Source organism: Neltuma alba, unplaced genomic scaffold (assembly GCF_004799145.2).
Source record: "Neltuma alba isolate B1F8T4 unplaced genomic scaffold, ASM479914v2 tig00007834_pilon, whole genome shotgun sequence".
Taxonomy (NCBI): Eukaryota; Viridiplantae; Streptophyta; class Magnoliopsida; order Fabales; family Fabaceae; genus Neltuma; species Neltuma alba.
Window position 1 is genome coordinate 30,703 of NW_021634878.1, and position 25,651 is coordinate 56,353.

The 25,651-nt window shown below is 32.3% G+C and overlaps 2 protein-coding genes across 2 annotated transcripts; one reads left to right on the plus strand and one right to left on the minus strand.

The window, feature by feature from the left end:
- Nucleotides 1–10,677: 10,677 nt before the first annotated feature.
- LOC114753294 (uncharacterized protein At1g66480-like) lies at nucleotides 10,678–12,846 on the plus strand. The gene is made up of 2 exons (XM_028941969.1): nucleotides 10,678–11,467; nucleotides 12,508–12,846. The coding sequence occupies exons 1-2, from the start codon at nucleotides 10,862–10,864 to the stop codon at nucleotides 12,568–12,570; spliced, it is 669 nt and encodes a 222-aa protein (XP_028797802.1). The 5' UTR covers nucleotides 10,678–10,861; the 3' UTR covers nucleotides 12,571–12,846.
- Nucleotides 12,847–21,478: 8,632 nt separating this feature from the next.
- Nucleotides 21,479–25,043, minus strand: LOC114753292 (U-box domain-containing protein 4). Its single transcript, XM_028941966.1, has 2 exons — nucleotides 24,658–25,043; nucleotides 21,479–22,736 (listed from the first exon to the last, which is right to left on the minus strand). Exons 1-2 carry the CDS (start codon nucleotides 24,978–24,980, stop codon nucleotides 21,881–21,883), a joined length of 1,179 nt encoding a protein of 392 aa, XP_028797799.1. The 5' UTR covers nucleotides 24,981–25,043; the 3' UTR covers nucleotides 21,479–21,880.
- Between the last annotated feature and the right edge of the window lie 608 nt (nucleotides 25,044–25,651).

The window sequence follows — 25,651 nt, forward strand, 5'->3', positions numbered from 1 at the left end:
GCAAAAAGGAGGGGGGAGGGGGAGGGGGAGGGAGAGAGTGGTGAAGTCAGTCAACCTGAGGGGTCCTCCTACTTTGCTCGTTTCTCTCTTGAGCTGACTATTCAATGAGATCGAAGAATAAAGCACAAGATAGGAAGAAATAACAAAATGGAAAATGCAAGAAAACTCTCATCATTATTTAATCTTGCCATACTTTCCATTTCTCGTTTTTTCTCTTTTACTTCTTTTTTTGGCCTACTCTTTTACTTGTTTGTTCGAATCTTAGAGATAGGCCATATATATTTGCAAATATTGGAGCTCTATTATTGTTTTCTAATCATTTAAAACTATCCAAAAACCCCAAATTTTTGGAAAACCATGATTTGGTGGTTTGAACCACCGTGGTTTTGAAAAAGGTCAAAAAAAATTTCGCTTCTAAGAGCTAAAAGCTAATGCTTGGAGTAATTATTATAGGTGTCGGAAGGATGGGATTGAAATTCCAAAGTTACAAGACATCAATGGTGACCTAATAACACGTGGACAAACAAGTGCATGGGTGAGTATGGAGGAATTCTAAATTTCAAAACTAATTTACGTTGTTTCATATTTTACAATAATCATTATATCATGGCATCTCACGTTTATAACCTTTAAAATATTCATTTTTCTAAAAACATATTTAATTTTATATTTTTCAAATATACATACACATACTAAAAATTAATTAATTATATTTTTCATATATCATTTATTATGTTGGCAAAAAAATTATTAGCAAATTTATTACTTCAAATAAAAATATAAATTAAAGCTTATCTTCTATGTAATTATCATATTAACTTATGTATTTTTTTGATAATTTACACATAAAAAAAGTATTTCTAATAATAACTATCCAAACACTCTCATTTCATCAAAACTATTTTTTTCTCAGAAGTTATTCTTTCAAAATCTATTCTCAAAATCACTTTTTTTTTTTTTTTCAAGAAGCTATTCTTTAAATTTTAGTTTAGATTTATTCAAACACCCCAAGTTGCCCGTTTTGGTAATTATTGTGGATTTGGGCCTTCCGGGCCAGACGGACCAAAACGCTGGACAAGTTTCTTGGGCCAACCGAGCCCATCATAGGTACTGTGTCTTGTTTTCGGCCCAAAAATTACTCAGAGTACTGTTTCTGTGTGAGTTCTTTTCTTTTTTCCCCCAAAAGTGTCATTGATGATAGATCGATGGGGATGATATGATCTTCTTATAGTCATTAATGTTTGAATTAATTAGTCTAATTATGAATTAAAGCTGTCAAGTTCGTTGGATTAAATTAATTAATCCTCTGGTTTTCCCTTCTAATCCGTAGCATCACATCATCAGTAACATAATTATATACTACTGCTGAATTATCCCTAATCCACTTGTATAATGACCTAATCCATTGACAAATTCGTCATTACCCCATCAGAGATCTTCTATATCTAATCATCCAAACTTTTGAAAAATTAAGTCAAAAGATATGAACAGTTATTAATTATTTTTAAATAGCAATAAAATCAGTATCAAATTATTTTTTTTAAAAGAAAAACCCTGCCCTTAGATTATTAAAAAAGTTACCATCACAGTATATTTCAAAATTATAATATTTAAATTTCAGGTAATAATTTACTGAAAACGCAGCAAAATTTTCTATTTAACTTTAGTTTTTCCTGCATAATTATATTGAGTATAATCAAGTACTAATTAAATAGTGAGAATTATTATGATTTGTACAAATTTTAATTAACTAGAATTGTTTAAACTTTGGTTATCTAGAAACAATTTTCCCAGATACTTTTTTTTTAAGTTTTTACATTATTCATCCGTCCCACGCATCACGTGTTGGGACAACTACCATTCAAAATAATTCAGCATGGATGCGTGACGGGCTCATTACAGGCACGTCATTTAATTTCGTTTCAAAGTTTGTGATTGTAACCTCAAATTATTATTTATTGCAAGAAAAATTACTTATAAGCCGTCATTAATTAGGCCAAAGATAATACTTTATTGGTGTAGTGTTTAGAAATCCCAAAAAAATTAACAACGTAATTGAGTTGAAATCTATATATACTATTTTGATTCTTAATATAAGAGCTAGTTTGACATTTCATTTGGTTCCAAATATAAAACCTTAATTCACTTTATCTTTATATTTATCCCTTTTTTTAAAGATAGTCCTTATAGCAGTTGTATATGTTAAATGTTTTATCAAATAATATTTAAACTAATATATATGATTAACAAGGGTATTTTAGGAAAGATAACATCTATTTATTATAAATAACTGATTTAACTCATTTTTTTAATCTACTCAAATTAGTCAATTAGATCTTATATTAAGGATCGAAAGTAGTATTAATTAGTACTCCTCTGGTCCCAAATATAAGTATTTACACTACAAAGTGGGTTTTATATTTAGAACCAGATGAGTAAGATATTTCATTGTTATTTTGTTTGAGTTGCTTTGAATATTTTCTGTTTTTTTTCCTGGGCAAATGAGTTGTTTAATGAACAAAACACATGCTGAACCAAATTGATAATTTGAATTTAAATTTTTTGACTAATAAGATAGGAAAGTAAAACTTTTTTTAAAAAAAAAACCAGAAATAAGTAAGTAATCAAAACGACAAGAGATTATATATGTTTGCTTTTGTCAAAGAAGACTTTGTGCAAGAATTGACGTGATTTGGAATTTTGACTAATAAGATAGGAAAGTAAAACTTTTTTTTCCAAATGATGTATGACAAAGAGTCGTTTACGTATTTGAGAGGATTAATTAGTGTATTCCAAGCTTGATTGCATTACAAATTATTCTACAAATTAAAGTTATGAATGATGCATGCAATTTGATTACTGATATACATCTGTACATTTTCCAAAAAAAATATTGTTTGAAAAGTGGAAATTTTCTCCTCCAGATATATACCATTGATTTAATAATTGGTATATGACTAGCTCATATAATATACTACCGTCCTTACTATAAGATCCTGTTTGACTTTTATTTTGGTCCTAAATATATAACCCCAATCTACTTTGTCTCTGATATTTATACATTTTTTTCAAAGTAGCCCTTCTAACAATGATAGTTCTAGTCAATACATTTGATTAGTAAGGATATTTTAGGAAAGACAACACCTATTTAGGACAAATGACTAACTTAACTTACTTTCTTAATCTCCTCAAATTAGTCAACAGGCTCTTATAATTAGGATGGAAGGTAGTATATAACTAGTAACAACGCAATCTATATATAATGAATTATTCCCCAAAAAAAAAATTGTTCCCATTAATTAAGAAGGTAATAATTTCGTGAAACAGAAGTTTTATACAAAAAAGAATATATTAACGGTTGCCTTAAATCATGAAATGTGCACATTTTATATATATAGTCATTTATTCACCATGTGTGTGTATAAAATAAGAAGAGTTTGAATCCAATTAATTTTGTTTAGTCTACTTCTAGAATATGTTCTCAAAAAATCAAACAATTATCATAACAAGTCTGATATATATAAGCAATTAATTGCATGACAAGTTGTTTAATTAAACTGGTCTAACAAGCAATATATTTTGATTTATCTCTGTTGACTTAATCAGTAACTTTCGTAAAACCTATAAATAGCCCGATAATTACGTTAGGAAAATTTTTAATTCTGCGTGATTCAATAATGTAAATGACAATGATTTATGCATTAGGTTCTTGCATCCTCATGGGTGCTAATTAATCCGAATTTGTGTGGTTCTAATATTGGGCTTGAGGACGCCATAATCTACATCTTATTTTAAACTGTCCAGATAAGATATAGAAACTATATTTTTTTTCAATTCTAATTTTTGCATTTTCAAGGTGAAATATCAATTTTTTTTATCCTACTTTATTTTTTTCATCATTTGAAATAAACAAATGTTCAAATCTTATTTTAAAAAAATATATTCCATTATTCAAATCTTAGTTTACATGCCCACATTTAGTGAAACCCAAGATCTCTAGTTTCAAGTTAAAGCCTAATTTCAGTGATTTGAATGAAGTTAGCCTTGCTAATGAAGGTAACTTAAGACGAGGGAAGGTGATATAAACTATATATATAAGAGGGAATTAATACATGAGGGAGGTAGAATTAAGATAGAGTGTAAGATAATAATATTGATTACTAAGATAATTATAATTAAAGTAAAAGTTAGTTTGAGCGTGACACAAAACTATAAATGTTGCTAGTATATTACACATTTACACACTGTCAAAGTTTTTCTTTAATTTGGTAGCTTTCTTCTGTGTCACCAAAACTTATATATGGTATGGGTATTATCCAAGCGAATTAAGCAACGCTGGTCAATTGATCTCAATTCATCATGCATTAATGTCACTTGATTTTGGAATTGTTAAATGGCTAATTGTCAAGAGTTTGATACTTTTAAAAAAAATCAAATTAGTTACAAAATTTGTCCATAATTAATTTAGCGACATAATTTCGAACACATTTGATAATGTTAAACCCATTAAATTTATTGAATTTGAACATGAAAATGTTTATTTAAATTGTAACTTCAAAGTGTTGAGATATTTTTTTTTGTCACTTATTGTCCTTTTTCCCATCTACCTTACTTTTATTTTTACTATTTTTTATCTTATACTATTTCTTCAGTAATTTTCTCCTTAAGTCTTTTTTTCTTTCTTAAACCTTACGCTGTCATTGTTTCTCTTCTTTCATCACCATTTGTTTGATATTTCCTTTTATTTTTAGCCTAAAAGAGATTGAACTGAGATCATCTAATTACATTTGATTTCAGTCTTACTAAGTTAGCCTCAAATTACTTCTAATTTTAGTTTGAAGGTGTCGACATACTTATGAAATTTTTCCTATATTTTTTACAGTGGTTTGGTAAAATATAATAAATAAATGAAAACGCGGTAACATGCAATATATTACTTTTGATCGGATATATAGAACAACTAAAAGTACTATGAAAATTTTCAAAATATTATAATGAATACAGAATAGTATTTGTAATTAAACTCTCTATAGACCTTTTTTTGGGTAGATTGTCGGTCACAAGTTTTTACGTATTATGAGATAAACAAATATACTTTCAAAATGTTATTCTTAGCATTTCAATTCATTGATATATTTTGACACTCTTTAGTGATAATTCATTTTATATTTTTCCCATGTAACTTTATTATGCATAAAAATGTTATCATTGAGCTGATTATTCACTAACTATTCAACAACTTAGAAGTATTTTATCCAGACATGTCTAATTTAAAAAGAATTTTTAGGTCTTAAATCGTAATTTCCATTGTCGAATGTGCTACTTACAATTTGTTTTTATTCGAATTTTTAAATATGCAGGGAGTCGTTAGCCTCACGCACACACAACACACGGGAATCTTCTGACTTCATACTGTCCTTTTGCATTTTCCCAGAAAATAGTAGTAGTTAGGATCAGAAAATGCATGTGAATATGAAAGAAAATCCAGGATAATGAAATAATCAAACGGCAGCAACAAACAAGAAGATGGTTCTGTCGGTCTTCCAATGTTTTCTTTGGGGCAAAAAAAAAAAAAAAGCACAAATGGTTATCCCCGTGATTAAGCTAGCATTTCTTATTCTATAATAACATAATGCGTAAAGGTGCATCCAGTACTCTGATCTTATTTTTTAAGTATATCTAACATTCTAATGGTGCATCCAGTACTCGATCAGAAAATATATATGTATAAATGCATTGACATATAGTCCATTTATAGATAAGTACGTTTTTTTCTATCATTCACCCATGTGTGGACGCAATTAATTTAGACATTGCAGCTAATTGCAAAAGTTAAATTAACTGTAAAGATGAATTCATAGAAATGCATGTTTGAAGTCCCCCCCCCCCCCAAAAAAAAACCATCTCCATAGGTAAGCGTTTTAAAAGCGAGTTACAGCGTTGACATTTTGGGGTTGGTAGAATAGAACCATTTGAACTCATTGGAAGTGTTTTTGGTGACATCTTTGACTTTCTTACAAAGTGATTTCGGTGCAAATAAAGACTTCACCTACGTACCAAAACTCACACAAATTTTGAAAAATGGACGTTATAATAACAAGCTTCACCTAATTAATGCAACTTTCATTATTAGTTTAATTAATCACTTGTGAAAAGAATATACTTACTTTGGTTAAGGTGAAGTTTTGACCATAATTTTATTTTTTAGGTGCAAATTTGTCCATGATCTTTTTAGTGGTACAATTTTGACCCTATTTTTTTGTTACAATTTTGCCCCTGAAGAGCAAAGTTACACCCAAATATTAGGGATAAAATTACTTTTAAAAAAAATTAGAGGCAAGATTGCACCTGAAAAATAAAATCAGGATTAAAATTATACCACTAAAAAAACCAACAACAAAATTGTAACTGAGAAATAATATCAGGGTCTAGATTGCATCTTAACCCTACTTATTTTACAATTTCAAAGATTCAAAACCAAACTGATCTGAGCAGACACTCAAGAATATTGCATCTCTGATAGAAACCAGAAACCAGAATGATGTCCGGTATGATAATCATTCTCTAAATATCGTGCTACATTTGACCCAACAAAAAATCGTGCTACATTAAACGTGATGAATTGTTTTGCAGAACTTAATTATGATCTATACTTCATCATTTGTGGATAGAGACTAGAGAGCGATGGTCATCATGACTGGGATTTTCTTAATTAATTAATTAATTAATTATCTGAAGACATTCTCTTAATCAATTCAGTTTAATGTACATATATAAAATCTTCTGCTCGTTTCACTTTTTTAAGAAATAATAATAAGAAAAAACACAGACGGTGGCAATTTATTTGTAATTTGCACTCGAGTGATATGCTTATCATAACGGAACATGGGGTCGGCCAAAAAGATGGAATTGATTACTAGAATGGCTGTCAATATTGTAATTTGATTTAGCACTTAATTAGAAATTAAGAATAGGTTACTTAAGTTGACTTTTGTTATGTTTAGTGAGGCTTCTACTAATATAAGTGTGTCAACTGATCAAATATTTTTTTAAAAAAAAAAATTTATATCAAAAGGCTTATTATATCTTTAAAATTTTACATTAATTTTTTGAAAAAATATACTTTTACAAGACCCTTTTAACCGAATAATATAATTTAATATGAGAAGTTAATAATGTGAAATGAGTTTTGTATTTAAAGTAATATACTAAGGATGGAAGGAATTAATTATCTTTAAAACATAAATATGCAACAAAATGCTCTACTCATAATAAGTTATGTGCCGCTTCATAACGTACATTTCATATAATGTAGAGAGCCCATGTCTAGCTTTGATGGTAGTAATTTTTGGTACACCAACTAGTTTTCAAAAATTGTCTCCATAACTTGAGACTTTAACTTGATAAAGAAGCTGCGTACATCTAACCACTTGGACTAGTTGTTATTGCTTAGTTTAACATTTATTTTAATTATTATTAAATATAGTTATGGTTTTGAAGAGTTTGAATTTTTAGATAGAAGTATAATTTCCCCTTAATTTATAAATTTAATTTAATAAATAAGCATGTGTTTATTTTGGTAGGGTGGAGTCGCCAAAATCGATTTCTTCAAAGGAGACGTGTATGCATTAAAATTCAGAACTTTGTATTGGTCCGTTTCTGTCTTCTTAATCCAACGACTTTGTCCAATCTCCCATCAATTATCCAACGGTCTTATTTAATTCGCTTGCACCCGTTTAATCTTCTTATCCTAGTTGTTTGGAAGAAAATTAATGTAGCTACCTAGACTAGCTACACTTGAAATTGTATTGTAAAGTGTCACATTTAATAGGTTCCAGCTTCATCGAGTACTATAAAATATTTTTTTATATACATTCATCATTCTAAAATCTTTTGTAATTTATTTAATATCTTAAACTATTTTATTGTATAATTTGCCTTTAAAATATTAACTTTTTAGAGCTCTTTTTTCTTTAAAATATTTTTAGGAGCAATTTTAAGGTATTGGACATATAAGAACAAATAATTTAAGATGTTGGATAAATCATGAGGTGCTTTAAGATCACTTGGGCTGAATAATCCTATTTAATATAAAAAAGCACTCCTCTGCGTTCTACTAAACTATAATTTATTATTAATCAGATTTATTAGCATATTCTGGCCAAAAAAATTAAAGGATTTATTAGCCTAAGATCATATGAGTAGTTCATCGATCTTTTGCCAGTTTTAAGGTGCAGAGCGAACTTCTTTTTTTTGGTAACAGAACTTTTTTTTTTTTAAATGAAATGAGAAGATGATCACAATTCAGAGAGCCTTTGACTACTTTTGACAGGATTCCAAACTATAGTAAAGGCATCACACCTCGTTTTTGCTACTGTTTCTGTGATCAATAAAGCCATACATTTTTATAATTAATTGCTATTTTAAAATTTCAACAAATTCTTTCCCCCTATTTTGACCTTCATCTATTTCCCTTTATTTAACAAAGAAAAAGTGTTCAAAATAGAGCTGCTCTATTAAATTAATGAGAGAGTGCGCAAAAACCCGAAAAATATTTCAAAATGGAAGGAGTAGCACAGTATTATATGCTCGCTTATACATCTACTTCCAATCTCTTTCAATTCACTGCGTAAGTAAGTATCAACGATTGGCTTAAAAGACATGAATGAGAATTTCAATTGTTAATAAGCAGTGTAAAATATTGATTAGGAGAAATTTTTAATCCACTAATCTCTGCCCTGAATTCTTAACCACACTTACACGTATTGATCTTAAACATCATCGGCACATTACATAAGCTTCCAAAACAAAAGAAAAGATAAAACAGACTGACAATAAGTTTTTTATATTTATTACGTCAAGTTCTCCAATTATATATAATCATATCTTCTGTTTTTGAAATATTATCATATAATTGTAATCTCAAATGAAACATAATCAAACAAATAACCATGGGTGATTAGAGAATTCGACATAATGGATATAAGAAACTTTCTTAAGTATTTTTCAAAAATTGCTAATAAATAATAATTTTGTAACTTAATCACATGAAAACTTTTTTTTATAAATAAGAAGATGTGTGTTACATCATGCTTATGAACTCAGGCTTAAGAACATTAATTGTCAATGATCTTGTAATTTAATGAAACAAAAACTTTCATATAATTAGAAGATCACGAGTTTGATTTCATTTATAACATTATACGACTAGTAGACGAAAATAGGCAATTAATAACCAAGCAAGGGAGATAAGAGTGATGAACAGATAAAATAAATGGAATCACAGATGCATATTAACGTCAAAGGAAAAGTCAATATTGGACAGAGCCAAATGCATGTGAGGCAAGGTATAATCAACTCTCCGACATTGACGTTACATCCTTTTGTTAAAGCTGATGAACTTGGTGGAAAACGTACGTAGCACCCGCCCTCCACCCTTCTTTCTTACGTTCTTATCCTCTTCTTCCAACTGTTTCCTAATCAGCCTTTTCCCTCCGTACTCCTTCATGCACGCCCCCGCCTTATCAATTCATGACTTGGAGGCTGTAAATATTGATCCAAATACTTTGAGTGTTCTCTACAAAAATTTAGATCTTAGTTTATTATATTATGAGAGATTAAACCCTTCTGCTATTAGGTTATAAAGCCGTTGACTTTATGACGTCTTTAAAATTATATTGAATTTCAACTGATGCTAAAATTAAGTAGTCATGCCGTATCTTATATTCTTTCTATTTCTAAATATATAAAAGTTAGATAACTAATTTATAGATATTAAAAAATTAGTTAAGTTAGTTATTTATAATAAATATGTGTTTAATTCTCTAAAATATCTCTTTGATTATTGCCTTATTAATGAAAACCCTCTTATATAATTAGTAAGAATAGTTTGAGAAAAATTAAAAATTGAAGAAATAAAGTATAATATAATTTTATATTCAAGATCAAAACAAATATCATAACTAATTTTTATATTTAGAAAACAAAATATATAAATAAAAAACAGAAACAAACAAGCTTAAAGTTTTTTGCACAACAATTTTCTTTATGCACAGGATTTGAATGCAAGATCTTATTTAAAAAGAGAGAGCAATGAAGTTGAATCATGAGATTTGTCGTGTAACTCAGCAGTCACCACTACTTTTTACGTCGGTTCTCCTCTCAACACTGAATCCCTTTTCACACCACCTTTTCCCCATTCAGCATTAATCATTCGTCGAATCCATGTGCACATGCTTTATGAATAAATCATGCATATCTATAAACCCAGCCAGTGAAATAAAAAAGGGCAAAAAAAAGATCCTCCACAGTGTAAACCTTAAACCAGATGTTGTGGCGTGAAATGAGCAGAAACCCCAATATCTTAATTAATAATAAAAAAAATTAGATGAATTGAAAATGGTAACAGAGTTATTTCACCTAAGAAATGATTGAGAAGGAAAGGGAATAGGATGTGAAAGCTATCTAACGCACTAATTTTTATTTTTTTCAATTTTCTCATGTTGGGAAAGGTTAGCTAGGAGGCCTACCCCACATGCATACATTTAAGTGTTTTTAATTCGTGCTTTTAAATTTGCATAACCCTACCAAACGAAAAATTTGTCCCCTTTTTAATCTCACTTCAACCTCATAATAATCCTCGTCTTTATTCAATGGAATCTCCACCATATTTCCATATTTCACACACAAACACGCACAAACAAGACTCAAATCCCATAAAATCAAATTTTGATTTCTTCAACTTTCCATATCAGCTCACACACATGGCCGTATAAATACCCCGCAGCCTCCGTTCGTTCCTCAGAAAGAAACGCACACAACACAGAGAAACTAACTTCTTCAGAGAGAGAGAAAGAGGGAGATGGGTAACGCCGTTGGACGGAGTAGGAAAGCGAAGGTGTTGAAAGTAGACGGAGAGACGTTCAAGTTGAAGACGCCGGCGAGGGTGGACGACGTCGTCAAGGAGCACCCGGGTCATGTGTTGTTGGATTCGGAGGCGGTTAAGCATTTCGGAGTTCGGGCAAAACCGTTGGAGCCCTACCAGGAGTTAAAGCCCAGGAGAATCTACTTCCTCGTGGAGCTTCCCAAGGTTCAGCCTCCGACGGAGCCTCAGCTATCCAGGAGGGTCCGATCCAGTGGGATTCGGGGCATGAATGCTAAGGACAGGCTTGACTTCTTGATGCTCTCCAAGCGATCCGTCTCCGATATCACGTTCGCGAACAATAAGCAGCCGCCGTCGGCCGGCCGATTGAGGGTGCCTGGGCCCGACGGCGAGCCCTTGAGAGTTAAAATGAGGCTTCCCAAGTCCCAGCTGGAGAAGCTCATGGAGGAGAGCCCCGACGGAGCTCAGGTCGCCGAAAAGATCATCAAATTGTATATGGCCAATAACGCAGCCGGAGCCAGTGGCGCCGCCGTCGAAGCCCAGCCTGAGCTGGGGGCCATAAAAGAGGCTCAAAAGCCACGAGGGGTATGTAATTATCTCTTGCTATCCCCATCCAACAAAGTCTCATTTTTCAATGGCGCAAAAATGAAATCTCAATTTTTTCTCAAGAAAGAGCACATCTTTGAGTTTTTAATTTTATTTCTCCCAAAATTATTTCTTGATTTGATTCTCTACTGATAAAAAAACATTTTACTCTATCTTTTCCAAAATTAATTTCATTTTAATGTAATAAACCCCAACAAACTAAAACCATTATAGATACACACACAATTATTAATTGACGGAAGACATTATTTATAATTTTAATTTATAAACAATTTGGTGAGATGTTATCACATCTCTGAACATGTTATATTAATATAAGGATATTATTTTATTTGATTAATCAAATTAATCAATTATCATGAATAACTGATTGAATGAAAGAATAACGATATGAAAGATTAAATAAAATTAAAGAAAAAAAAAGGTAAAGACCAAAACAAAATTGTAGTTTTGGGTTTGATAATTTGTTGATTGGCTTTTGATTTAAATACAAGACGCACGCATGTTAAGGTGTATAAAGCGTATACTTTGTGATGTTTAGGAAGGCAGAGGCCGACATGGCCGTTTTCTCATTCCGGATTTAAAGCAGTGTGTTATTTTAATAAGGGTTTTGTAGTTTGACTCTTCAATAGAATCATTTACATTAAAAAGCACAAATGAAGGCACAAAATTTGAATGCAAGACTTTTGACATTTTCTGATTTTTCGAATAAGAATGAAAAGGAAAAGGCCAGTACAAGAAGCTAACGTACGTTGTAGTGATTGACGGATCAATTTGTTTATGTCTTCTTGGATTCGTGCGTTGTCTGTTTCTGTTTCCTCTGGGAAGTGGAAAAGCAAAAGGTCAAATGTTAGACTCTGTCGAAATTTTCAAGTCGGTGCCTTGTGCTTCTTTGCTAATTTATTAAGGATGCCCACATGAATAATTCGTCCCAAAATCAAAACATCTCGGACTTTGCATTTGAATTGGTAAACTTCTTTTCCATAATAGGACTGAATCTAAATGGGTTTTTTTTGCAGAAACGAGTGAGTTTCAGGCCAATGGAAGAAGGAGAAATACGCGTAGAAGCAGCTTCTCAATAGTAATTGGTTCAGCTTCTCTCTGTTTTGGAGCTTTCGGAAGCAATTGAATTTTTGTTCTGAAATCTTGTAGCTTATTCCCGTTTTTCAGAGCACACTGTATTATACACGTTTAGATCTATATATATATATATATATATATATATATAGTGCTAGCTAGCTAGCTTAAGAATTCAAATCAAGCGTGGCTTCACGGCGGCTTGAGATTGCTTGTAACAGAACCCTGTGAGTAATTAGAAATAGATCAGAGTTATTTGAAGCTGCAATCTTGATTTCCAACTAATATCTCCAGCTGCGGAATCATTCTTTCTCTTGTTTTCTTTGAAAATTTCAACACTATATAATATGGTGTAAATATTTTGTATGAATAATTTAAATATTGTTTAACTCTGGGAAAAAATATGATAAATACCCTGATTTAAGTGACTTGTAAAAACGATCAGTTATCCTTCCCAATATATGCCTTATAAAAGGGATCAGAATGAATATATAATTTAAGGAATAAGTTGCTCTGTTTGTAACTTATGAAGAGGAACTGATCTACTACAAGTAAGTCCCACGATTAATATCGGCTAATATTAGGATTTTGTTAGTGGATAATTTAAAAGGACTTTGATGATGGATGTTTTGAGTTATGAAGCCTATTCTTGTGTCATCAAGCTCTTAGAAAACAATGATGGTGGTGAAAACAGAGGAAATAAGGAAGAAGCAGGGGATGAATTTGAGTGCAATAAAAGGACATAAAAACATGGAGACATCACCAAATGAAGATAAACCTAGGCGAATGAAACTGCTTCAGTGGGAGGAACATGGGCACATGGGTAATGGTTGGGGCAATAGATATTTAGGTGCATCAAACTCCGAATTTGTCAATATGTACAATGAAGTAGATGTTGACCAATCTCCCTCCTCAAAATCCTAACATAATCAAACTTCTCTCTGACATTTTGGGCAAAGGCCCTTTGGGGTTTGGCCGTTGGGGTCCTTTTAGTTGGTAAATGTTGGAGCCATTGGTCATAGATTTGGCTACTTTACACATGAATCTAATATATAAAAGGCATAATTAGTCACAATACTAATAAGCTACACAACATCCGTTGCCCAATAATAATAATAATAATAATAATAATAATAATAAGTTACACAACATCTATTCTAATTACAATAAAACAAGGTTAAAGGTCATATTTTTATCCTGAAAGTATTCGCAAAAGAAATGTAGGATTCAAAAATATTTTTTTGTCTTGATATTACTTGGGTAATGTTTAAAAAAAAAAAAAACGTAATGTCACTCTAACGGTTAAGACATTACATTTACCATTAAAAAGCTAACTTATTACCTTATTTATATTTTTTTAACGGTTAAGGGAATATTGCCCAACATGCCAAACAAGTCTTCCATTCATGAATACTTTTTTTTTTTTTTTTAAGACTTTCGGGACGATATTAAACTATTAACCCTGGTAAAATATGGTTTGATTTGTGTGCATGAAAGCTTTTAAAAATTGTTGTTTAACGAGAAGTTGTTGTAAGGGGAAGAGGAACTTCTAAGCAAAGAAAGACAGAGACGAGTCCACACAGAGAAACTGAAATAGCATCTCAGTAATAGTATATAATATTTGTAAAGATCGATGCGATGGACAGAAGAAGATAATTTAACGGTTGCTTCTGCTATAATCTGGAAGGCGACTAAACCCTTTCGTGTTTGATTAACAGTGAAGCTTCAAAGTTTAAGTAGGTCAGGCTTCTCACTGAAAATTACATCACCTTCATCTCAAATCATCCTTGACTATATGTCTTTTGGAAGTTAAGGGTTAGGTCTTATTAAATTAATGCTCCATTAGTTATAAATTAATTATATGTTGCTGTTCAATTAATCATACTTAGATGTACTTAGATTCTCCTGTCTTGTTAGTTAATAGTTGCTGTTCAATTAATTATAGTTTTTTAGTATTACTTCCCGTCTTTAATATAAAAGCTAGTTTGAATTTTAATTTGATCATAAATATAATACTCCAATCCATTTTATCTCCAATATCTATCTATTTTTCTCTTAAATAATCCTTATAGTGGTTGCATATTTAAGGAGTTATTAATATTATCAATTTGTAATTCAAACATATATGATTAATAAGGGCATATTAGGAAAGACAGCATCTATTTATTACAAATAACTAACTTAACTTACTTTTTTAATCTTCCTAAATTAGTTAATTAAATCTTATATTAACAACTGGAGGTAATATATACACACGTCTTCTTGAAAGCTTGAGTTGTATGCAAGTTATTTTTGTGAAACTCAAACCAAATGCAAATAATTTTTTGTGGCATGTTTAGTAAAATAAGGAACTAATGTAAAAGAGAATAAATATTTTTAATTTCTACACGAACATGAAAGTTCGAGAGAATTTGATTACTCGTTCATGTACTTCAACTCTGTATATGACTCTCTTCTTATGCTTCTTGTGGCCTTTATTCAATTTTATTGTCTATAGCATTATTGATTCATTTGAGATGTAAATTAGAATAGAATAGCTAATAAATGTAAGGCGTGGGGAAGTAGAAAGGAGGCAGAGCATTGGCGGGGGAATAAAAATTCAGCAGCCATATCACTTAAGCAATACTCCTCTAGTCTTATTTATAATGTAAAGAAGGAAGTAATTTTTTAGTCTTATTTATACGACAAAGAAATTTTTTTTATATAAATGTATAATTTTACCTTTTATTTAATATTGTGTTGACTATATTTAAATAAGATATAATGTATATTAAATAAGAATAAAATTAAAAAGTTATTAATTATAAATGAGAGTTAATAAAGTTTAAGGCTTTTTTTGTTTGTATGAAAAATATTCAAAGTGACTTATAAATAAGATCAGAGGAATACGTGAAAAATAAGGAAACAGAGGAAAGGAAAGGGGGAAGAAGAAGCAGCACGTGAAGGTTGATGATTAATAGGGAATATTATGAGATCAAGAATGTTTGATTTGGGTATGTATATAATATGATTAAAGCTCAATTAATTATATAATAATAGTGGTATTATTATTGATGAAGCCAGGAAGGAATGAAGTGTTATTGTAGGGAACGCAGTTGATTAATGGCAAAGTTTGCGAGTTTGAATTCATCAAATAGAAAACTGAAACTCAGGACAGGGAGGGTCCCATTTGCAGGAGAAGTTGAACCCGTGAATGAGAGAATCCACAACAAATCAAAACGAATATGTATTGTGATCAGAGCCATTATATAAATATGTGTTTGTGTGTTTGTATGAAGACTTTATTATATGGCTTGAAGTAATTTGAGAAGGAGATGTGAATGTGATTGGGAGAAATATTTTGGTTTCTTGCATCTTAGTCAACATGCTTCATTAAATATTTTGTCACTATTCCCCCATTTTGAAGCATTTGGCTGCTGGCTTTATCCCAGGTCCTGCCAATCCAATCACATGCATCCATCTCATTCCAACGCTACCCTTTAGTTAATTAAATGATGAGAAAAAGTAAGGTATGCATTTAATTAACCTCGACATGTATGGTTGATATTACAGTGTAGATCATACAGTCATATAGAAATAATGTGCCATGTCAGCCTCAACTAACATCAAATACTCCTTTAAGTGTTGACTTAAGCAAGAAATTACGACTTCAACTTTCTATGAGTATGATAGGCCTGTGAGTTCCTTCCACTAATTGAAAGATAACCAAAAAAAAGAAAGAAAGAGCATGTGTTGGAAAAATTAAGCAAGTATATTTATGACAGGTAATATCTAATAACTCACACAATCATCATATATATATATATGTATATATATCTTCTGTTAAGTCGAACTCAAAACCTCACAATAAAAGAAGTTTTAAAGAAGGTATTCAGTGTCAGTTGGGTTACAAAATCCCAACAACATTGCTGCTTTGTCGAAGATTATTGTCATGCAATTTTCTCTTGGATTATTATCAGTAGCAGTAGTACTATTAGAAAGGGGCCTAAATGAGGCCTTCAAGATTAAACTTGGGATCACCTCTTAGTAGGGCTTTGGCCCATAATCACTACTAAGGTCTGATGTTGTAGCTATTGTCTTCGTACATATTCCGGAAGTTTCTCTTACATGAATTCGATCATTCATAGTCCCTTGCTTTTTCCTCATGCTCTTCAAGCGAATGATATTATTCCTTCTACCTTTACTTACATTTCGACTCTTATTCTCAAAACCAATCTCTCTCTCTCTCTCTCTCTCTCTCTCTCTGCCGACTAAATCCAAATGTATCAGAGCTTGTTTGGATTCACTATCGATAGGTACGTTTATATAAACCGAATAAAACTCTTCTTATATACTTATCTCATATTTTGTAAATTATAATTGAAAAATTACGTATAAACTATTTTAAACAAGTCCTTAATAGCTCATAATAAAATCATTCCACATTTGCCAGCTGCAAGTTTCATGTCAACACGAAATAAATTCTCACTTTCTATTATCAAAATACTACCTCCGATCCTAAATGCCCCAAGCTAGATTTTATATTTAGTATCGGAGGTAGTATAATTTTTTCGTTAGGTCACTTGTAAATACATTTTTGAACTTTCATGCATGGTTAAAATTTAAATTATTGAATTTGTATACTCTTAAAAATACTCACTTTCCCTCTTGAAGATGTGAGAAGGAGGCCGATTGCATGCGCGCTGCCGAAAGAAAAAGTATACACTTTTTTCCCCCACAAAAAAAAAAAAGATAGCAATTAACAAAATAGGATTAGTGGAGGCTGGAGGGTATATGATTCCTTTCTTAATTCGCGAGCTTAACGTAGAATAAGAAGAAGAGGACTGTATTGGATTATACATTTGCGGACTATTCGCAATTTAAATTCAAACATTTGAGTTTTCTTCTATTGGTTCCCGCAGATGCAATAAACTATTGATCATTTTCCCACATCCACAGCATATTATATTATAGGTTTTAATTTTATATATATACATATATATATATATATATATATGGGATGCCCTCAAGAAAGTTGGTAGTTTCATTACAGTGCCAGAAAGAGAATATTTTTATTTTCAACATTTGGAAAAGAGGCACTTCAAATGGAAGCTTCATGTGTGTAATTATTATGTCCTGATGAGATGGATTCAACTCTCTCTCTCTCTCTATGTCTGCACACACACACATATATATCTTAAAACTAAGGAGGAATATATCCAACTCTTCACTTTATTCAAAGTGAAGGAGGCATTCTATTCCCATGTTTCACTGAGCCAAGCAACAATTTATGCCCCTCTCCCTCCTCTTAGCTCCTTCATTCAACTTTCCCTCCCCCACACACTCTCTCTCTCTCTCTAAATATTTCAACATAAAGTCTCTCACATTTGTATACTTCCCATTTCATTGTCTCAAACATAATATAAGCCACCCATCGAGCTCATTTGACCCAACTGACACTAAATATTACTTAAGCATCCTTTTGCTGGGCGAAGAATGGGAAATATGGTGTGTGTGTGTGTGTGTGTGTGACTCCAAATTTTTCTCCCATGCTTTAATTAACATATATACACTATTTCCGGGGAAAATTTTATTTGATATGCCATAAAGAGTAGTGGCTTATATTTTAAACCTCTAAAACACTTTTTTTTAATGAAGAAACTTTACAAGATTATTATTATTATTATTATACGATTAATAACCTTACTTACCCTATGCATGAAAGATGAGGAGGACAAGAAAAGAGGGGGAGAAAAAGAGACAGCTCATATTGTGAGAAAGACACAGAGAGTATAACTCAGAATGGGAAAAAGCAAATATTCTTACTTGCCACCACAAGTAAAGATACATATTAATAGAGACTTGTGCTTGTCCCTATGGATGGATCCTTAAACATTCTGGTTCTGAGGTTTCACAAAACTCAGATATTGAAACAGCCCCTCACAACGTCCCCTACATTATTTCCAACAACTTAAAACACACACACACACAACTTCTCTTTCGTTTGTCCCAGACCCACTTAACTTCCAAGTCCCTGTTCTTTCTCACACACAAAATGATATACCCTCACAAATTCATTACACTTTTGTTGCTTTTCTTCATTTCGTGTCCATTTTGCATCAGTGACGACTCCCCTCCGGCGGCTGCTCCACCACCAGCGGATGACTCTGAAATGAAGTGTGGTTCATGTCCTTGTAAAAGCCCATGTGGCAGCAATGGCGGCGGCAGTAGTGGTGGTGGCGGTGGCCAGGAGCTTCCTATTCCCTCTCCGCCTCCTCCTTCACCACCACCACCATCTCTCACCTATCTTTCCTCCGGCAATTGCGATCAATCGCCTCCGCCGCCAGCACCGAGGTTCATCTATGTGACCGGTGGCGAACCGGGGAATGTGCCGTACCAGACTCAGCCGTATAACTGGGGGAATTATAATTCTTCTGCTCCAAACACACAGGTGGGGTTGCTGGCTTTGGCTGCTAGTTTGGTCGCTTTGGTAGTTTGTGTGGCTTCATCATGAATCTGAATGATGATGAGATGCTATACTAAAATAATTGGTGAGGGCAAAGTATAGCTCAGATATTTAACTTCTTCATCTTTGTTTCGTTCTTAATATATATCGTTTTGATTTATTTAATTTTGTCTATATATGGTGTACTTTTTTTCAATATCCATTATTATTTGGTCTTGTGCGTCGTTATTTATTTCTTGGTACCAGCTTCTTGATGAATTGATTCATCTTTTATTTGATTCGGGATGATTCTGTGATATTCTCTGGTGGGGTAGAAATACAATGTAATTTTCTTTTGTCAATTTTCTATGCATAATTTTGACGTAAAATTATGGAAAAATTACCCATGCGTTCAAAGTAAACAAATTAAATACAGATAGATCCTTCTAATTTTATTTAATACTGATAAATTTCCATAAATTTAAGATATATAAATTTGAGATGCAAATGATGCAGCTTTACTGTAAATATGAAAGCTTGAATTGGAAACATTAATTTATAAAATTGACTTATAAATGATATAAACTAACTTATAAATATAAAAGTTTGACATATATAAAAATATTAAATCTCTTGGGACTTGTTAGCATGAAATGAAATTCATCAGAGAATTCATTCATCAGAGAATAATTTGTATTTAACTTAATTGTTTTTCTCATCCTTTATATTACAAAATATTTGTGCCAACCATATATAGTGAAAATGAGAGAACCTATATAGCGAAAGCTTGTGGTACTACCAATAATTAAATTATTATTATCTCTGATCCTAATTATAAGAGCTAGTTGACTAATTTGAGAAGATTAAGAAAATAAGTTAAGTTAGTTATTTGTAATAAATAGGTGTTGTCTTACCTAAAATATCATTGTCAATTAAGTTTATTAGTTAGAATTACATTATTAGATGGAGTATTTTAGAAAAAGATACATAAATATAAGAGACAAAGTAGATTTAAGACTTATAATTGGGACCAAAATAAAAATCAAACGAGATATTATATATTAAGGACTGGAGTTAGTTTATCATATTAGTCATTTACATTGATTAAAAATGAAAAAATGTTATCAATTTATATAATTAAAGCAAAATAAATAGACAAGAGATTAATTACTTTGGTGAAACACATCCAGATAATAGTCTTTTTCATGATATGGTCCCTCATATTTATTTTTGTGCTTTAAGTTGTTAGCTTTGGCTTCATCTCTTTCGCTCCTTTTGTGCATTCCTTTCTTCCTCGTTAATCTGTATGTCTCCCAATGTAAATTATATATGGAAAAAGAAAATATATATTGTCAAATGGTACGTAATAAAAATAATAGAATATTCCTCGGATTCTTAATATTATATAAAGTAATTAAATAATTAACCTTCAGCACACGCGATGGTGAAATAATTAACGACTTTGAATGAAATAAATAACTCGAAATCATCACATCATTGTTATGTTTATTAAGCACTAAATTTTGTATGAACTATGAGATAAAAAAAATATAAACAAATAATTTAGGTCTATGTAATGTAAACTAAGGAGACTAAATGTGATGGATGAACAAATTAGATATATGGTTTGGAAAAGAATATTGTTGTAAACGAGAGAAATGTGTTTCTTATTCTTTTGTCTCATTCTATTTAATAATATCACATTTTAAAAAAATCACATTATTACATGTCGAATAATATTAAATGCACACAGAACATAAAGGGACCCGAAGGCTCACACCAGAGGACAACACACACAACTTTTTTTTTTTTTTGTTGGGTGATACAACACACACAACTTTACATCAGAGGCAGCCATATACGATTGGGAGGCGTATTTTTCTTTTTGGCACAAAAGAAGATGAGAAGTGTACTTTTGTCAACCGCAACTAATTAGTTCCAGACCACAGAAAGTTTATTAACAAGCTTCATTTGTGTTGGTAAAGGTTTTTAATTGGGCTTGGCTTCCACTAAGGATGAACTGCATAAAACCCAACCTCTAGAAGGATATTATAGAATGAGTTTCATCTGTGTTAGTAAAAGTTTTTAATATACACAACTAATTTAACTATTTTTTTTAATATTTATAAATTAATTATCTAACTCTTATATTAAAAATCAGAAAAATACTATAACATAACATCTGTAGTACATGTACTTATTTTATACTGCTTCCAATCTTTAATATAAAAACTAGTTGACCAATTTAAGTAAATTAAAAAAATTTACTTGAGTTAATTATTTACAATAAATATACATTATCTTTTTAAAATATTATTACTAATTATGTGTATTAACTAAAACTACTATTTAATAAAACTTTTAACATATCCAACTACTAAAAAAACTACTTTAAAAAAAAATACAAGAAACAAGACGAATTAAAATCTTATATTTAGAACCAAATTAAAAAAAAAAAGTAATAATACATATACATGCGTGAAATGTAATTTAAATACTGTAAAAAGGCCAACTAATTCAAGCCACTTCATTGATTTTAATTCGTCATTCGTTTACTAGCTGTTCTTGACCGATCCTGTTTGGATTTTTCATTGGACAAACGGGGCAAAGAAGGAATACCCGTATATCATTTTATACACAACAGCTTCTTTACAAACCCAACAACAAAATGATGTTTTTCCGCTCTTACAATTTCTCTGTTTATTGACAACTACCAGTCACTCGATACCTAACATGGCCTGGACTGGCATGCTTTACTTTGCATTATTTTCTCGCTTCTTCTTCTTCTGCTGCTGCTGCTGCTATGGAGAATATGTCTCACAACAGCCGAATAGGAGACACCGCGTGGAAATAAAAGAAGAACAAGATACATAGTTGACAGCCCCAAACTATCATTTTGAAGATACTTCAGAAGCACATTTAGCAATAGGCCGATCACTTGTGGGGGTGAACACAAGAGCCCTTTGCTGCAAATGTCTCAGACTCTGTTCCATGCTGACTTGGACCATCTCAGCTAGCATCTTCTTTGCTTTACCAGACTGATCATCCCCATCAATCTGGGATATAATATTGCATACTATGTTCTCAAGAGTGTCCGGTTGAATTTCGGATCTGGGATAAGGAGATTCTCTCAGTAACTGCAAAAGGTTGCGGGCTTTTAACTGAGACTTGGGTGTTCCCTGAACCGTGAGCTCCAGAAGTCCTGGAATTACACCTTCTCTAAGAATCGGTTCCCTGTATTTACATCGATCACTTTCGCACATTGTTAACAACGCTCCAACTGCGTGCTCCCTGCTCTGGAGATTGCCATTTTCAAGAACTTCAACAACTGCAAGAACTGCGCCTTCTTCGGATGTCAAGGCAGTCCTCCCCTCGTCAAAACCCACCAAGGATTCTATCAAAGCACAGCATTTCTCGGCTGTTTTTGAAGATTTTTTACAGGTTTTGAGAAGATCAACTATGAAAGGGATCGGATTTGTTTCAAGAATGGCCCTGAGATTGTCAGTGCGGGTGGATAAATTGGAAAGAGCCATTACTGCATCAGCTTTAGCTTGTGGGCTTCCATCTCTGAGGATCTCCACGAGAAGAGGAATGGCTCCAGAAGCACAAATGATTGGTTTATTGGTTGCAGAGGCGGATAAAGTGAGCAAAGATGCCGTGGCGCACTCTTGTAGGTTTGTATTTTGTGACTTCAGGAAAGAAATTATTGGTTCTAAAGCACCAGCTTCCACAATGCTGATTTTGTTCCTGCAATATTAAGATCAGGTTGAGTGATGAATATGGCCGAATAATAACTACTGCCTAAACATTTCCAGCAGAAAATCGCACACAAAAAATGCAAAGAATAAAGACAACAGCATATTTCTACCCAGGAAAAAGGTGGCGCGGGGGAGCAGAAAACCTACGACAGTAAAGTTAATTCATAAAAAACGCCAGCCAAAAGCAATCAAATCAGAGTCATGATTGTCTGCCAATTAGACTTCCTCTAGTCAGTTACGTTATCTTCTATCACAAGCGACACGATACCAAACCATGTTTTTGAGGAAAGAACAGTGATGTGACAAAAGGAAAACAAGTAAAAGGGCTATATGTAACTATTTAAGCTAGAAAACGTGATATGTGGTGATTCTTGCTCAATTGTCAAGCCACCGAAGCAGCGACCTTAGAAGAAACAGTACAAGGTACAGGTACACCCTAGAAATATCATCCCTATCAAGTGCATCAAGAAATTTCAGTCATGATTGAATCACATCAAAGCAAAAGCAAAAATAAGAAATTCCAAGGAAAAAAGGAGAAGAAAAGAGATTCAATGATTAAACGCCACACAGAAACGTAGATATAAGAAGACTCATCAAAGACAATCAGCTGGAGTTACATAGCAAATGTGAAAGCCGACCCATAATTGTCACCATGATAATCATAAATAAAGTAAAAGTGAAAAAATATGATAAATGTCAGTATTCTTCTATAAATCATTAAAGCGTGTCAAATACCTTTCTTTCAAAATATATCAAAACATCATCCAATCATCTGAAAAACAAGACATCATTCATTATTTAGAATCCAGCATACAATTTTCTACTGATTTTATTACCGAAGCTTCAAGCTTTCAGGTTCTAGCAAATAGTATCTTGGCACAAAATAAAAGGCAACAGTTGCTAAGGCAACAGTTGCTAAGGCAACTGGGGGAAAAACCTTTTTCCCCCATTTTCTAGAAGGTGAAATTCAACTATCACCAACAAATGATATCAGCATAACTTAAAGATGAAGACCAGAGAAACAAGGGAAAAGGAAAGATGGAAAGGAAAAGGGAGTACACATGTGAACCAAAGTGAACAAGGGACTCCGATCGGATAAACTTCATTTGCAAGGCATCCAATTCTTTCTTGTGACAGGATATGCTTGCCTCTAACCCATCAGAGATAACCGTAAAGCAACTCAATTGTCATTCCGGAAACCACCGGTTCCCCACAAAAGGGTTCCAATAACAAATAAATGATTGATGCTTTTAATTAATCACGGGGTATTCCATCCAAAACTTTTCAGCAATCCAATCTACCGGGGGGTAAAGTCCCCCGAACATTCTAAACCATGAGAAATAAAAGTTAATTTCAAGTGAATTTTATTCAAACCCATCGTTCCCGTCAAAAAATTAATATCTAGCTAGCTGGTGGAAAAGAGTATATCGAACCATCCCAGTTCCAATATACGAAATTTTATTTTAATTAGCACACCAACCAATCAGATGCAAATAGAAGCTGGAAAAAGGACAAACGGAAAGAGAAGATTAAAAGAGATATAGGGAACCGTAAAGATTACAGAAACTATAATATTCTACCATATTCTACAATTATATTCCCCGAATTCGCATTATTTTATTTTATTTTTTTTATCGAACCCCCACCTGCACGACTCCAATGCATCGCGCCTCATAAAATAAAAGGCACGATTTCTTAAATCAGGGAAAGCAGATAAAGCACTTCAAACGATGAGAAAGAGAGTAAATTACGAATAGGGCCATCAAATTGCATAAACACACATAAAAATAAAAATAAGAAAAACCCCACCCACAATAATCACAAATTTTTGAAATCCAGTTTCAAAGGAACAAGTTAATTGGGAACTAAATCAGCTGATTCTGTCAAGGAAAGAACGGAAGAGGGCATACTTTTCGTCTTTGACGGCAAGGTTGAGCAAAGCGAGAAGAGCAGGTTCGTGGGACTCAGACGAGTCGAGTCGGAGCATGGAAACGAGTGGACCGACAGCCTGAGAGAGCTGGCGGCGACAACGCTGGGAGGTTTTGGTGAGGCGGCGAATATCGCGAGCGGCTTGGAGCTTGAAATCGGGGTCGTCAGATTGTAGTAGCTGGAGGGCTCGCCGGACAGCAAGAGGGGTTCGGGGAGTGTCGGCATCAAGGGTAGCGTCAGGACTGAGAGCGCCGGAGGAGGAGGAAGAAGAGGAGGGAGAAGAAGAAGAAGAAGAAATGTCCATCGAGCGAGCGTGAGAAAAGGAGGAGTCTAGAGAGAGGAAATATCAGAGAGGGATTTAAGAGAGGGAGTGAGAGAGAAAAGGCCAAAAGGGGGGTGTTTGGGAAAGGCGTTACGCAACAGTTGATATGGGTGGTGGCGGACTGTGGTGTGGTTATAAGGGCAAAACGAAAGGTTACATTTGAGAGAGAAAGGATGACAAATTATAATTATAATATATTAATAATATTACATCACAAAAATAATATGAGAAAGAAGAAGAGAGTGGTAGCAGCAGTAGTAGGTGTTGGTTCTGGTTGTTCGGTAAGATAAGAAGTCCTCATTAGACCCTTTTTTTATTTTTTTAAAAAGTTAAATTAGACCGCATGAGTGTTGTGAAGTTTCAACAATAAATTTTATTATTCATAATTTTACCCATATATAATATAATTTTTTATAAATTTTATATCATATATTGATCATATATATTAATCAGCTACTTTTTTGTGCACTACATTGATTATATGAAATACATCATGTTAAATTAATTTAATTTGGCTTCATTAATTTTTCTTTCACTTTGCATATAGTTAAAGATAAGCTATTCTTGAACAAATTTCAATCCCTTAAAACAATTAATTTTTTAAAGGAAATTTTGATCAATTTCTTTCTTTTAAAAAAAATCATTTTTAAGCC

Excerpts from the sequence above, each read along its gene's own strand:
- LOC114753294 (XM_028941969.1), top strand. The coding sequence starts at position 10,862 with ATGGGTAACGCCGTTGGACGGAGTAGGAAAGCGAAGGTGTTGAAAGTA. Across the intron at positions 11,468-12,507 it reads AGGCTCAAAAGCCACGAGGG|AAACGAGTGAGTTTCAGGCC; the intron begins GTATGTAATTAT and ends TTTTTTTTGCAG.
- LOC114753292 (XM_028941966.1), bottom strand. The coding sequence starts at position 24,980 with ATGGACATTTCTTCTTCTTCTTCTTCTCCCTCCTCTTCTTCCTCCTCC. Across the intron at positions 22,737-24,657 it reads CTTGCCGTCAAAGACGAAAA|GAACAAAATCAGCATTGTGG; the intron begins GTATGCCCTCTT and ends TTAATATTGCAG.